This window comes from Trachemys scripta, chromosome 1, assembly GCF_013100865.1.
Source record: "Trachemys scripta elegans isolate TJP31775 chromosome 1, CAS_Tse_1.0, whole genome shotgun sequence".
NCBI classification, from domain to species: domain Eukaryota; kingdom Metazoa; phylum Chordata; order Testudines; family Emydidae; genus Trachemys; species Trachemys scripta.
The window spans coordinates 128453908-128468162 of record NC_048298.1 but is presented as its reverse complement, the minus strand read 5'-3'; the positions used below and the strand labels follow the sequence as shown (position 1 = coordinate 128468162).

Here is a 14255-nt window from a genome sequence, read left to right as displayed (position 1 = left end):
GCAGGCAGAGGCTTGCCAAAGCTCACAGGGTTAAAAGCAGAACAAAATGATTAGGCTGAAGAAATACGTAAATGAAGGGAAAAAGAAAACCAGTATCCACCTGGCTTTGCAAACTAGTGGGATATCTGCTGCACATGTAAATGGGGTCTGGGTTTTTTTCCTTTATTATTTATTTCATTTTTTCCAGCTATTCATTTACTCTCTGGAACAGTCACAAAGAAATTCTACTCAATGTGGTGCTGAAAATAAAATGTTATTCTGAGCAGACAACAAGTGCAGCACGGGCAACCACAGTACTGACTTCTTCTTACTGTCCCCTGGAAACGTGCTTCAACTCTGAGACACCCTTTTCAATGGGGAGAGAGAGAATTCACTCTCCATCTAGAGCTGTCACCAGATCTGCAGTGTTTGCCAAAAAGCAGTTTTGTTTTGACATTTTCAAAATGAAACGTTCTGATTTTTCAGTTCAAAATGGGCTTTTGTTTTGAAATTTCATGCATTTTTTAAATAAATGTTAAAAAATGCTTGACATTTAATTGAAATGTTGTGTTCAACCCAAAATATTTTTTTTCAACTTTTTGAGTCACTGAAATTTTTTTAAAAACTCATTTGTTTTCAGTTCAACCCAAAACAGATTTATTTTTCAGTTTTTCAAAATTGCCAGCAAACCAAAAAGTCTGTTATTTTCACGCCTCTATCTCCATCCCCATTCAGTCCCTGGCATCACTGAGTGTGCCAACGAATATCCAGATGTGATGTCCTGCTTGAAGCACGGTGACACCAGCTACTCAGTTCAAACAGTTCACTGCACAGACTTCATATGATAATATCTTTAGGTCGCATCTAACCTCAGATTGAACTGACAATCTACAGATGAATAAGGGTTCACGGTGGTCAGTATTCTGGTACCAATCTCTTGAACCATCCATAGTAAAGTTCTAATCCTATATACACAAAGGTCAGAGAGATGGTCCTTTCGAGTTTTCTAATATTGAACAGTGGATGTGGGTGTTTACAGCCAGAACTGTCTGAGCGCTACAAAAAAAAAATCACTTCTTTTCAGTATTACTCATTGACTTTTGAAGGCTAAGAAAAATTCAGTTTACATCATTCCACACCCCACATTTATGGACACCAGACATTAGCAGTTTAACACTCTGATCCCATTAAATTCCACCTGATCTGCAAGAAGGGAGTGTGTGTTTTTACAGCAGATCATTGTTATTCAACAGTGCTCATCCTGCAGGAATGTTGAGGCTATCGGGCTACATGTTTTATAACAAAGTGCTATGACTTCAGGAACATAGAATCATGTGTGCTGTCTCAGTGTTGTGTCAAATTTCAGAAGCAACAAGGACTATTTACATTTTTAAAGACAAAAAAAACACAATCCAAATATTTTAAATTAGAATGTCTGGGAGAGAATCATAAGCGACCCAATTCAGCAAAGCACTAGAACATGTTTAAAGTTAGGCATGGATAGAACTGTCCAAATAATCAACTTTTTGGTTTGCTGGACAAACCAAAAAAATTTTTTAAATAGTTTTGGATTGACACTGCCCCCAAAATCAGTTTTCTTGTCTAAACAAATCAATCATTTTGACCCAAAATGAAATGATTCATTTTAATTTGGGCAATTTTTAAACTGATTTTTTTTATTTGAAAGCAAAGGAAATTCGGAAATGCCATTCACAAAAGAGGTGATCGGAGGTGTGTCGTCCCCCACCCCCGACCCCCCCATGGTCAGGGGACTTATCTGGGAGGGAGAAGAATTGGGTTCCAGTCCCTGTTCCAATGAATATTTAATTATTCATACAAAATGGAACAGCTTCAACAGGACAATTAAGAGAGACCACACCAGAATATCCCAGAGCCAAGTGGTCAGGATCCTCACCTGTAATGGGAGAAACCCAAGTTCAAATCCGTACCCATATCATGCAGAGCAGAGATTTGAAGTGGTGGCCTCCTGCATCCCAGCTGAGTACTCTAGCCACAGGTCTATAAAGAGATACCACCTCCTCCTCTTTTGTGAATGGCATCTAAGTCTGCTGGTGACTCTAGACCCACCATTTTTTCATTTTGCCAACGTGTGGCAAATCTGCAAATAGTTTTGCTCAACCAAAAACTGCATTTTTTTCAGTGAATAAATGATTTGTTCAAAAAAGGTTGCCCAGCTCTGAGCATGGGTTTAAGTCTCCAGTTTTAATTAGATTTATACACATGCTTAATTATTTTCCTGAATCAGGGCCTACTGGTTCACTTCCAAGCAACAAGCTATTTTTAAAGCAAGGGGGAAATGCAAATATTTTGCTGACTAAATTATTTGGATAGGTTATCCTATATTCAGGAAGGTTTAATGTCTTCCTGGTCCTTATTTTTTTTAGTGTCACTAATATGTGGGAGGTCTTTCTAAAAGATATGAGCTAGCTCAAACAGACGCTATGGGCTTGATGCAGGAATTAAATATGTCATGTTCTATGGTCTGTGTTCTGTAGGAGATTGGACTATCTAGTCATGGTGCTCCTTTCTTGTCATACAATCTATGACTACAGAGTCTGAACCAAGTGCATTACGACTGGCTCAGGTTAACAGAGCCTAAAACATTAAGATTAAGAGACTTCAGTAGTTTGAGCACAATACTGGAAGATACAAATTCCTTCCTCTTCTACTGACTTGCTGTTTGACTGTGGGCAAGTCACCCAGGCTATATCTACACTACGAGGTAGAGATGCGATTCTCAGCTTGCGTACACATACTTGCTCTAGCTCGATGAGAGCCAGCCCAAGAATGAATAGTAGTCACAGGGAGCAGCAGCAGGGGCACGGCATAGCCATGCTGAGTACAAATCCAACTTCACCCTGTGGGTACGCACTCAGCACAGAGCCCCGCTGCTGCTGCCCATGCTACTGCAGCTGCGCTGCTATTTAGACATGTGCCGGATCCCCTACAGCGTGTGTGAGTATGTGTCGAGAAGTTGGGAACCACACCTCTCGCTCATAGTGCACAAGGAGCCTTAGTCGCTCTATGCCTCAGTTGGGCATAATATCATCTCACGCACAGAAGCATTGTAAGGTTCACTTTAAATTTCTAATATGCCTTTGAAGATGTAAACTGGTATTACTACTCCTAATAAACTAAACATGGACATGACAACCAGCTGATCTGTTTACACAAAAAGCAACCTGCACATTTTCCCTTCTCTAGAAGAGAAAAACGTTTTAGTCCCATCTCCTAAACGAGAACGACTGAGCACATTGTTAGCAGCATGGAACTCTTGACCTTACCTCATGCAAACGGACATCTACATCCCCTCGAGACCATGAGTTCTGCTCTTCACACATAGTCTTCTGACATTTTCCACAACACTCCCCTTCCCGGTTGACATATGTATATCCCTGTCAAAGGAGAACAAGGTAGTGGTTGTAGTTATATTAGAAAGCCACACAAGACAATGAGAAGTTTGATGATGATACATTTGCAAGAGACACTTAACATGAAGATTGTCATAGTACAATTTCTTATTGTATAGTGCAGTTTAAACAAAACTATAAGGACATAGGAATTGCTGTAACAGAACAAATGGTCCACGGTAAGTGGCCAATATTATGTGTTTCAGAAGAATGTGAAAAACCCTCATAATTGTGCAATATTATTCACTACAGGTAGAGACTTCTAACTGATTATCGGCTGCTGATTCGTTTACTGAAGACACTGATTTTTTCCCACTAACTAGAGTAACTGCAGACATTATTCTTATTCATGTGTCTAGTCCATTTTGAATCTCACTAAGGGCCTGGTCCTGAGAGGATATGAGCATCTCCAGTGAAGTTCTGAGCAGCCTTTCTCTGAATTCAATGAGAGTCAATGGTTCCTAGCACTTTGCAGGATTGCCATAATTAATTATTATTATTACTGTTATTGTGTTGCAGGAACACTGGCAGGCTCCAAATAAGGATCAGAACTCCATTGCGTTAGATTCTGTACAAATCATGCAGTAAGAAAAATATAACTCCAGCCCCAATGTGCTTACAATCTAGATTTCTGACAAGATTTAATAGATAGATGAAACAAACAAGCAAAGATGGATGGGGAGGCTGAGGAAATATTAAAATGAGCATGTTTTGGTCCCTAAACTATTTCTTTCAATAATATCTTGCAGCAGTGAGTTCCAACATTTAATTGTATGCAAGCATTTTATTTTATCCAGGTAAAATTTGTTGCACTTTGCACTACCCTCTAGTTCTGAGGAAGAGCAAATTAATGCATTCCACTGGCCTATTCCTCTTATTTTCTATAACAACCATTTCATTTATTCCCTGTCTGTGCTGTAAAAGACCTGTCACAGTCCACTATACCAGGACTTTGCAACCCATGGCACCTCATGCACAGGTTAGTTATGAAGAGGTGCCCTCTGGCTGGACCCTACAGATTGGAAAAAATAGCAGCAAAATCTTTCAGACACTATGGCCCAATGAGAGCAAGCAAAAGAGAAGAAAAACAACTGCACATCCCTCTTCTCCCTCCCCTTATGCCACACCCAATCTCAGAGCAGCTCCTCTTCTGCCTCAACTCTTTTGCTTTCTCAGCAATCAGCTCTGAGGGAAGCTCTCAAGTGGCTGCAAATAACTGTAGGATAGGGTAGGTCCTGGGAAGAAACCCAATGTGAATCCCAGGTTAAATAAATCTTTAAGAATCACAGTATCATCTCCATTTAAAAAAACCTAACAAATCATCTATAGAACTATAGGAGGGTTTTTTAAATGGTTTTGCTGATTTACAGCTATTATGGAATAAGCAAATGTAAGAAAGAACTATTCTAGCAGCATCATGATTGTTAATCAGTGAACAAAAAGGAGGAAATTCAAAATTAAGGGTGAATCAGAAAAATGTTTAATATGTTCAGCCATCTGATTGGGTTTACACTCAAACAAAGGTGGAGAATTATTCAGAGTTGCTATAGCCAATCTCCTCAGTTTGCAGATAATTGCGTATGGAGCAGAAAAATGTATTGGCTGATCATTTCACTGGTGATTTGGCCACTACTTTCCTTCATAAAATAACCAACCACCACACAGTATAAGACACTGGAGCATCTGGCTAACTGAAAGAAAGCAATATCTTTATTTCTCCATCTCTGGGTTTGAAAAGCATGGAGCCCCATAGGGCATAGAGCAGTTCTACTTTCAGTACTGAGCTGGCAACATGATGACCTGAATTTGAGACGAGGACTAAAATATTCAATAAGCTCAGTGCCACCTTTCACTCTGGTTTTACATCTGTAAAGTGGATGGCTGCCTTTTAGGAAGGCTCTGCATGGATGTTGGAAGCCTTGACCCCATTGTTAATGTCCCAGCCACCGTTAGCCCTGCCAACATCAATATCAGCCTCTTTTCATGGACAGCCCAATCGCTGTACCTGAAAGCATGAGCCACCTTGCATAATGAATGGGGCAGAACAGAGTGCAAAGTTCACAGATCTTCCTGACAGATGTATTTAACAGAGTTGTTTGGGAAATATTTTGTTCTCATTAAACATTTCAATTAAAACACATTTTGTTAATTTTTCTTTGCAGATTTTCAGGTTTCCATTGAAAATTTTCAGTTTAAAACCAAAACATTTTTGGTTTTCAACAAAAATGTTCAATAAAAATACAATTTCTTTTTCATTAGAATTTCTGTTTTGACAAAAAAAAATCAGGTCAAAATCTTTTAATGGGAAATTTTCCTCTAGCTCTAGTATTTAACTTAGAAATTCAAAACAGCCTCATGAAGAATTTACCTGAACACATTTTAGCCTGTAGATTCTACAAACAGTTTGCAAACAGACTATACATTTGATCTTTTGATATTAAACCTCCATGACTGGTCACTTAAGCATGGCTTCTGTTCCCTTTTTGAATAACTTTTATGTCTTTTAATATAAATATTTTAGGCCTTGGCCCTGAAGTGTGACTCATATGGACTGATCTCTGAAGGTAATGGGGCTTTTTGTGGGCACAGAGGTTTGCCCACGTACATCACAGAGGAAGACTGAGTCTTTAGTAGCGTAATTTTGATTGTGTGTGAAGTCGTGCTGCTGAATCGGTTATTTTGCATTGCTTCTGTTTGTTAAATATATGTCAGAAGCACCTCCGGCATGTGACAGATGCTTTTTATCTTTGTTATAAATTCAAATAGACAAATAAAAATATGATAATCAGCTGCTTTTGCCCAGAATTTATTCAGTTTCTTGAGTAAGTGGATCCTGGCTATGGAATCTGAAATTGCAAAGAAAAGGGGGTGAAAATAGCAGATTTGAAACGTGCTTCAGAATTCTCAACAATTTTCACAAATACATTTTCCCCCAACTGGTGGCCCAGCTAGAGGTGCAAATGACATCATGGCTCTTTGTGGGACTGGAAACTGAGTCCGACCCCCTATGGATCTGGCTCATTTATGATACCCAGGTCTCCTCTATAGTATGAAGAATTGTTCTCCAGAAGACAAATTAGTCAATTTATTTACAACATGAAAGTAAGAGCTCACAAGTACAAAGACAGTTCCTTTTATTTATTTTAAAACACAAATGGGTGCAAGTTAATTTTTAGTAAAGGAAAATATATGACGACTATCAGGAAAAATACGGCTCTTTTTAGCCAGCTCAATAACCTTCTAAAAGAAGTGCTGGAAGCCTGTTTGGGGATCTGAAACTCAACTGAATAAAGAACTAGAACATATATTGCTGGGAACAACCCTCCATTGGGCAGTGTATGCACAAAATGATCTAGGGTACATCTAACACTGCCCCCTCCCTGGCTTCAGAGCCTGAGCTCCAGCCCAAGCTCAAATGTCTACACGGGTATTTTTAGTGCCTTAATGTGAGCCCAAGTCTGTAGACCTGGGCTCTGACTCACTGCAGTGGGTTTGAAAATGTAGTGTAGACATACCTCTAGTAGATCCTTAGATACTATGGTGATGAGTGCCACAAATTTCTGGATAGATTGGGTTAGACAGACTAGACAATCTTTACCATCATTATCCTCCATAGTTCTGGGACCACTTGTGATGCAGAAATGCAACATTGTTTGAAACTTTTTGTTCAAGTTTTTACTTACTGCAGTGACTCGACATTCTGCTAGTTCCCCTGTTTTCAAGGACGGATCTTCTGCTTTTATTTCATTTTTTCCCTCCTGGTCTTTTATACATTTGGAGTTCACATTTCAAATAGAGATTCAAAACTCAGAATGAGCCTGTAGTAAGTTTCCAAGCGTCTGTCATATTGACATGAAGATCACTGTCTATGGATCTGAAAAATCCTATTGCCCTGGGAGGTAAGGAATAACGAACACAAACCATCCTTCACACTTGAGCAGGTGCACATGGCTGACTTGGGAGTAATAATAAGCAGCAGCTGTGGGGAAACTTATAAGGGTTTAGTTACACCGACTCTCTCCCCCTGCACAAGCTCTGAGACAGAGTTGGGCTCAACAAGGGAAGGTGACAGCATATGGATAAAATCACAGGGTAGAGAATATTCACACTGTGTTGAACTGGAGTTAGGTTTGCAATAAACCTAGGAGGAACTTGAGTTAATTCCATGCCCTTCAGAAGTGACAGAGGATTTTACACTCTGATTCATTGACTATTTAAGGTTATTAAAGGGATCCACATATTCGGTGACTTGGCATATTTCCACATATTTTCTTTAATTCTAACTTTCTGCGAGGTCTGGGAGCTGCTGCACACTTCATCCTCAGGAGGATGCAGAGTCTTTGCAAACAGAACAGAGACTCTTTCAGCTCCCCCTCTAACAATAGGGTGGAAAAGAGAGTGGAGATCATCCCTCAAAATAGGGACTTTTCTTAAAAATCCATGAATATTTGGCACTTAAATGCCATGGGGATGGATATATTACAGACCGACACAGATTAAAGGGATATAATCAGAGATTGAGAGAGACTGAGATAGATCCAACAGGATTTATTTGGATGATGCTGAACTATTCAGACCAGCTCCTCAGTTGGTGCAAATCAGCACCACTCTACTGATTTACACCAGCTGAGCACCTGGCCCCCAGTTTACAAGTCTTCAAAGCATTAAGATTTATTGTACCTTGTTCTGCCATGAGCTAATGCAATAAAAACAAAATGTTCAGAACGATCTTCCGAGTCATTTACATGGTTACTAAATATCATCATTTCACAGTCAACATTCGAACTACAGTCTTCCTTTAAAATATCTTTTCTTTGATCTTTCATGCATATAACATTAGCCTTTTACAGTCATGCTTAACATATGGGAGAAGACAAACTTTGCTACATCAAAGAAAAATGTCAGTTTGAAATACTGGAGATTAAAGTAATAGATTTCATGGTCAGCATCCATTACAATCATCATTTGCCATGCCTCGGCATGAATGCTCCAAATGCTCTTGTGTTATAATTTAACACAGTTCTCAAGAGGCCTGAAAATCTTTCATAATCGATTTACACACACTTAGCCAAATGGGTCTGATTAAGATGTGTATCACTGAAAGTTATGTATGAAATGCTTTTCATAATCACATCACCCTTAAACTGAGTATGTTTATATCATTTACCCAGGTTCCTGATTTTAAGGATGCTGACAGGAAGCAAGAATGAAAGCAGGTGTTCCCTTCACATTAATTAGTGTTTGTATAGTCCTTTGAAATTGTAACCCACTGTATTATTATTATGCTCCGGAGAGCTATTTTGATGTACTCATACAGAAATCATGTTGAAAAACCTCCAGGAGAACAGTAAGGTGCAGACACTACTCCTCCTGGTGGCAGATTCAGCAATTACAGCAATGACCCATTTTCTCTCCCAAAAACTCCTTGCCACTAGAAAGAATGAGATGGGGAGAAAAGAGAAACAAGGGCCCGTGACACAGGTCAAAGCAAATCCATTTATATTTTGCAAGTTGGAGTTCATCTGAATGGAAAGCTTTTGGGGTGGATTTTATTTCATTGTTAATTTTTTATATTTGTACAAACACCTTGAAATAGGTGCATTTTAATGAAAAGTGTAGAAACGTATCACACAAAATAAATAGAGAGTTTTGAAAACAAGGTCAGTTTCAAAATTGATCTTACCATGAAGGATCTGGGGTTCTAGTGGATCACAAACTAAATATGAATCAACAACATAATACTGTTGCAAAAACAGCTAACATCTTTCTGAGATGTGTTAGCAGAATTGTAAGCAAGACACAAGAAGAGGAGGTTAATTTTCTGTAACTGGTGGTTCTTCAAGATGTGTGGTCCCTATTTGTATTCCATTCGTGGGTGTGAATGTGCGGCATGCGCCTGAGTCCAGAAGGTTTTCCTAGCAGTGTATGTTGACCCACACATGCATCGAGCCTCTCCAGTGTCCCTCTTGCCGCTGAGTAGTCCAGTATGCAGCAGAGGATGAGGAGGGTGGATACTGGAATACAAATAGGGACCACACATCTCAAAGAATCTCCAGTTACAGGTATCTTCTTCGAGTGATGGTCCCTATATGCATTCCAGACACGGGTGATTAGCGAGTAGTGGTCAATGCAGAGGTGGGTGCGAGGATGCGATAGGAAGTGAAGTCTGCAGTGTGGTTTGGCCCACAGCAGCATCTGTAGCTGCTGATTGCTAAATTACGTAGTGGGTCATGAACGTGTGGATGGAGCGCCAGGTTGTTGCATGACAGATGTCTTGCCATGTGAGGCAGGCCGATATAGTCTCTTGTGCTTGCATAGAATGCACTGTGACTCCATCAGACAGTGGGATGTTGGATTGTGTGTAGCGTTCGTGGATGCAGCCAGAGACCCATTTGGAGATTCATTGGGAGGAGAGGGCTTGGCCCTTGGATTGGTCAGGGATGGTCACAAATAGTTTTGTGATGTGAAAAAGGAATGAGCCCTGTGGAGGTAGAATTCCAGTGCACGGTGGACGTCAAGGGAGTGCAGGGCTCTGTCCATATGGGAGGCGTGTGGTTTGGGGTGGAAAACAGATAGGTGGATGCACTGATTAAGGCGGAACTCCAACACTACCTTTAGGAGGAATTTAGGGTGAAGTCATAAGCAAACTTTATCCTTGTGGGAGACAGTGTAAGGGTAGTCTGCCATCATGGCCACCAGTTCACCGACCCATCTAGCTAAGGTAATGGCTACCAAGAATATCACCTTCCTGGAGAGGTGGGAGAGGGAACACATTGCCAGCAGCTCGGAGGATGGCTTTGTGAGGGCAGACAGGACGAAATTGATGTCCCATGGGGAGTGAGCTTGAGCACTGTCAGGAAGGTAGTGAATAAACCCTTCATGAAACAGACGGTGGTAGGATGCGTAAACTCGGAGGTGCCATGCACAGGGGGGAGAAAGGCACTGAGAGCTGCTTGGTGGACTTGTACAGAGCTATGGGCAAGGCCCAACGTTTTGAGATCAAGAAGGTGGTCGAGGACGCTAGGTATAGTGCAGTGGATGGTGATGGCAGTGAGCCCATGAGATGAAGCATCTCCATTTAGCTCTGTAGTAGGGCCTGGTGGATGCCCTGCTCTGGAGGAGGATGTGTCTCACCAAGCATGCCCTGTCTACCCCTGAGCCCCATCCAAATACCAGGCCGTTAGATGAAGGGGGCCCAGATTGGGATGTCGGAGTCGGCCCTGATCTTGTACGAGATGATCCAGTAATGTCCGGAGGTGGAGTGGTGTGCGGGTGGTGAGTCTAAGAAGGTTTATAAACCAGAACTGGCATGGCAGAATGGGGCTGTAAGTATTATGGTAGCTCGGTCCTGCCGGATCTCGTGTAATGCATGTGGGAGGAAGTGAATGGGGGGGGGAAGCATAACAGAGGTTGCCTGTCCAGGGGAGGAGAAGAGCTTCACCCTGCAAATCCTTCCCATGGTTCCCCTTTCAGTTTTCGCAAGTGGCGAAGAGTTCTCACCATGGGGTGCCCCATTGGTGAAATAGGTATCGGAGTGTGATGTTGTGTAACTCCCGCTTGTGGTTGAGGAAGACAGTCCTGCTGAGCATGTTTGCTAGGGCATTTTGGGTGCTTGGGAGGTACGTGCCTTGGAGTATCACATGGTGTTTGAATCACCAGTTCTAAAAGTGGATGGATGCGGAGCAGAGGGTGGGAGATATGGCGCTGCCTTGCTTGTTTATGTACATGACCACAGCAATGTTGTTGGAGAGCAATAGAACATGGGAGAGAACGAGCTCTGCTGCCAGGAGAAGGTGCTCTGAGTGGCCGGGAGTCCTAGGCATGCCCGTGGAAATACCAGAGGATCCAGGTGGCATTTGCGTGTCTGGCTTGTCCAAGCAGCACGGAGGTGGAGACAAGACAGGCAGTGCATGCACTGGTGAGCACTCTGAACAGGCAGCTACCAGGGTGGTTGTTGGTACTGTTGGATCCCATTTTTACCAAGCTTTTCCCTCCACCCAGGGAAGTTTGGGCACTGGTGCAGTTGTCTCCGCATGCGACATCTCACCCAAGCTGGCACAGCTCGGGGAGGAAATGCTGCACTTAGTGGCAGTCCAATGTGGTGACCTGCTCTTGTGCTCACGAGACTGCTTCTTGATCTCAGTTCTGGGCTTGTCCTTCACCACTGGTATTGCCAGATCCAGTACATGGGAAGAGGTCGGACGTAGTGCTCACTGCTAGTGAGATTGCTTTAATGGTGATTCTGACAATCCCACATCGGAATGAGCACATGGTCTCATTGTTTCTTCCATGAGGAATTTATGTAGGTGGAGCTCCAGAGCTTCCTGGTCTGAGGTGGGAAGGACTTGCAGATGGAGCAATGAGCTGTGATATGAGCCTCATTGAGGCAATAAAGACATCTCTGCTATTCATCACTCACTGAGAATGAGCACGGGCAGAAGGCACAGTTTTTAAATCCCAGAACGTGTGGCATAATCCCCAAGGGGTGTAAACATTCCCCAAACGAGGATGACTATCATTACTAACCTACTACTAATCCTACAACTACTATCTATGCTCTAAACAACTATATACAATGGACAGAAGTCAGTCTCTTAGCAAGAACTAAAAGCACAAAGGAACAGTGGTTCTGACTCAGGTCATGCAGCCGTAAGAGGGAACTGGAGAGGCATCGACCCGCACGAACTATTATACCCTCGGCTGGGAGCATGAGGGGACCCACGACGCATGTGTGGGTCAATGGACACTATTAGGAAAACCTTCTGGACTCAGGGTGCATGTGCACCCACTTATAGAATACATATAGGGACCATCACTCGAAGAAGTAATGCTTTCACTCTACTCAGCACTGATAAGGCCTCAACTGGAGTACTCTGTCCAATTCTGGGCACCACTTTGGGAAAGACATGGACAAATTGGAGAAATTCAAGAAGAGAGTAACAAAAATAATTAAAGATCTAGAAAAACGTGAGCCACATGGGAAGATTGACAAAACTAGATTTGTGTAGTCTGGAGAAAAGAAGACTGAAGGGCACATGATAACTGTCTTCAAGTATGTAAAAGGTTGTTATAAAGAGGAGGGTGATAAATTGTTCTCCTTAACCACTGAGGATGGGTCAAGAAATAATGGGCTTATATTGCAGCAAGGGGGTTAGACGTTAGGAAAAATTTCCTAACTGTATGGGTTGTTAAGCACAAACAAATTACCTGGGGAAGTTGTGGAATCTCTGTCATTGGAGGTCTCCAAAAACAGGTTAGACAAGCCCCTGTCAGGGACTGTCTAGATAATACTTAGTCCTGCCTCAGTGCAGGGGACTGGACTAGATGACCTATCGAGTTCCCTTCCAGTCCCACATTTCTATGATTCTATGAATGGGGCCCCAGCAGAATCATTTGGAGATGGGAGTGTGATGTGCTTGGGTATCTTTTTTCTGGTTGTGTTTATACTAGGGGAAATTTGTAAGCTTTCCCCTCCTTCTCCTAGTGGTGGATCTTGTAGCATAGACAGTATATGAGGGGGAAGGAAGTTATTACACCATGTCATCCAATCTTATCCTCAGCAGGATTAGACGGCACAGCTGTAAGAGCACCTGAGCCCCCTCTATACAAGAGCTTCCACCATTGCTCCCACTGGTAGGGATCCACTGGTGCAGAAACACACTTAGAAATTGTTTCATTGCAGATGCACTTGTCATCTGAGAAGGGGGGGGGGGCAGGAGTAGCTCAGTGGTTTGAGCACTGGCCTGCTAAACCCAGGGTTGTGATTTCAATCCTTAAGGGGGCCACTTAGGGATCTGGGGCAAAATCAGTACTTGGTCCTGCTAGTGAAGGCAGGGGGCTGGACTCAATGACCTTTTAAGGTCCCTTCCAGTTCTAGGAGATAGGATATCTCCATAAATTTAATTTAATTTAGCCAGCTGAACTCTGCCCATTCTGGAGACCTGGGGCTGGGAAACCACAGAGAAAGGAGATGAAGAAATGAATAAGGATTTCAAAAGAGGTGGGAATAGAGGCAGTGGCGTATCTGACCTGAGTTAAGAAGCTGGCAATGTGTACATTTATAGACAGAACCTGTGGAAGATGAGGGCTAGCTCATTGTCAGGCATGATGCCAACCTTATTTATGGACAGTGGTGGAGACGCACTGTAGGTCTGAATTGTTTATCTTAACAAAAGGTTCAGGGGTAACTTAGTCACGGTCTATAAGTATCTATATGATGGATAGAACTTTGATAATAGAGGGCTCCTTCAATCAGGCAGACAAATTTATAACAAGATCCAAGGGCTGGAAGATGAAGTTAGATAACTTCAGACTAGAAATAAGGCATAAATTGTTACCAGTGAGAGTAATTAAACATTGGAACATCTTACTGAGGGCTTTGGTGGATTCTCCATCACTGGACATTTAAAAAAATCAAGATTAGATGTTTTATTAAAAAATATGATCTAGTTCAAATAGAAATTAATCCAGGGAGTCCCTATGGCCTGTGTTATACAGGAGGATAGACCAGATGATCATAATGGTTCCTTCTGGCTTTAATCTATGAGATATAGACAAGAGGGAGTGGTACCTGAACATGCTCTTCCTTACCAAGAAATCATAACAACGATCCCCAGTTTAAGAAGCTTCCTAACACTAATACAACTTCCTCTGAGATTGCATCTGATCTAAAAGAGCTTTGTGGACAATGCAAAGTGGGAAAGTATTTTGGCTGGGACAATACAAATCAGTAATAAGTTTAGAAGAAGTAGAGTTCTCCACTTTGAAGGTTCTGACAGCAATAACACAGGTCCTGCCACATCTGATAATTTACTAAAACAGCATAAGAAATAGCTGATTCCCAAA

General features: G+C 41.9%; 1 protein-coding gene across 1 annotated transcript in view; it reads right to left on the bottom strand.

The window, feature by feature from the left end:
• The window catches only part of VWF (von Willebrand factor), a 246104-nt gene that overhangs the window by 25485 nt on the left and 206364 nt on the right, over positions 1 to 14255 (bottom strand). Inside the window, exon 44 of the mRNA XM_034784806.1 lies at positions 3285 to 3395. Coding sequence (XP_034640697.1) covers positions 3285 to 3395 — 111 coding nt within the window. The remainder of the gene's footprint in view (positions 1 to 3284; positions 3396 to 14255) is intronic.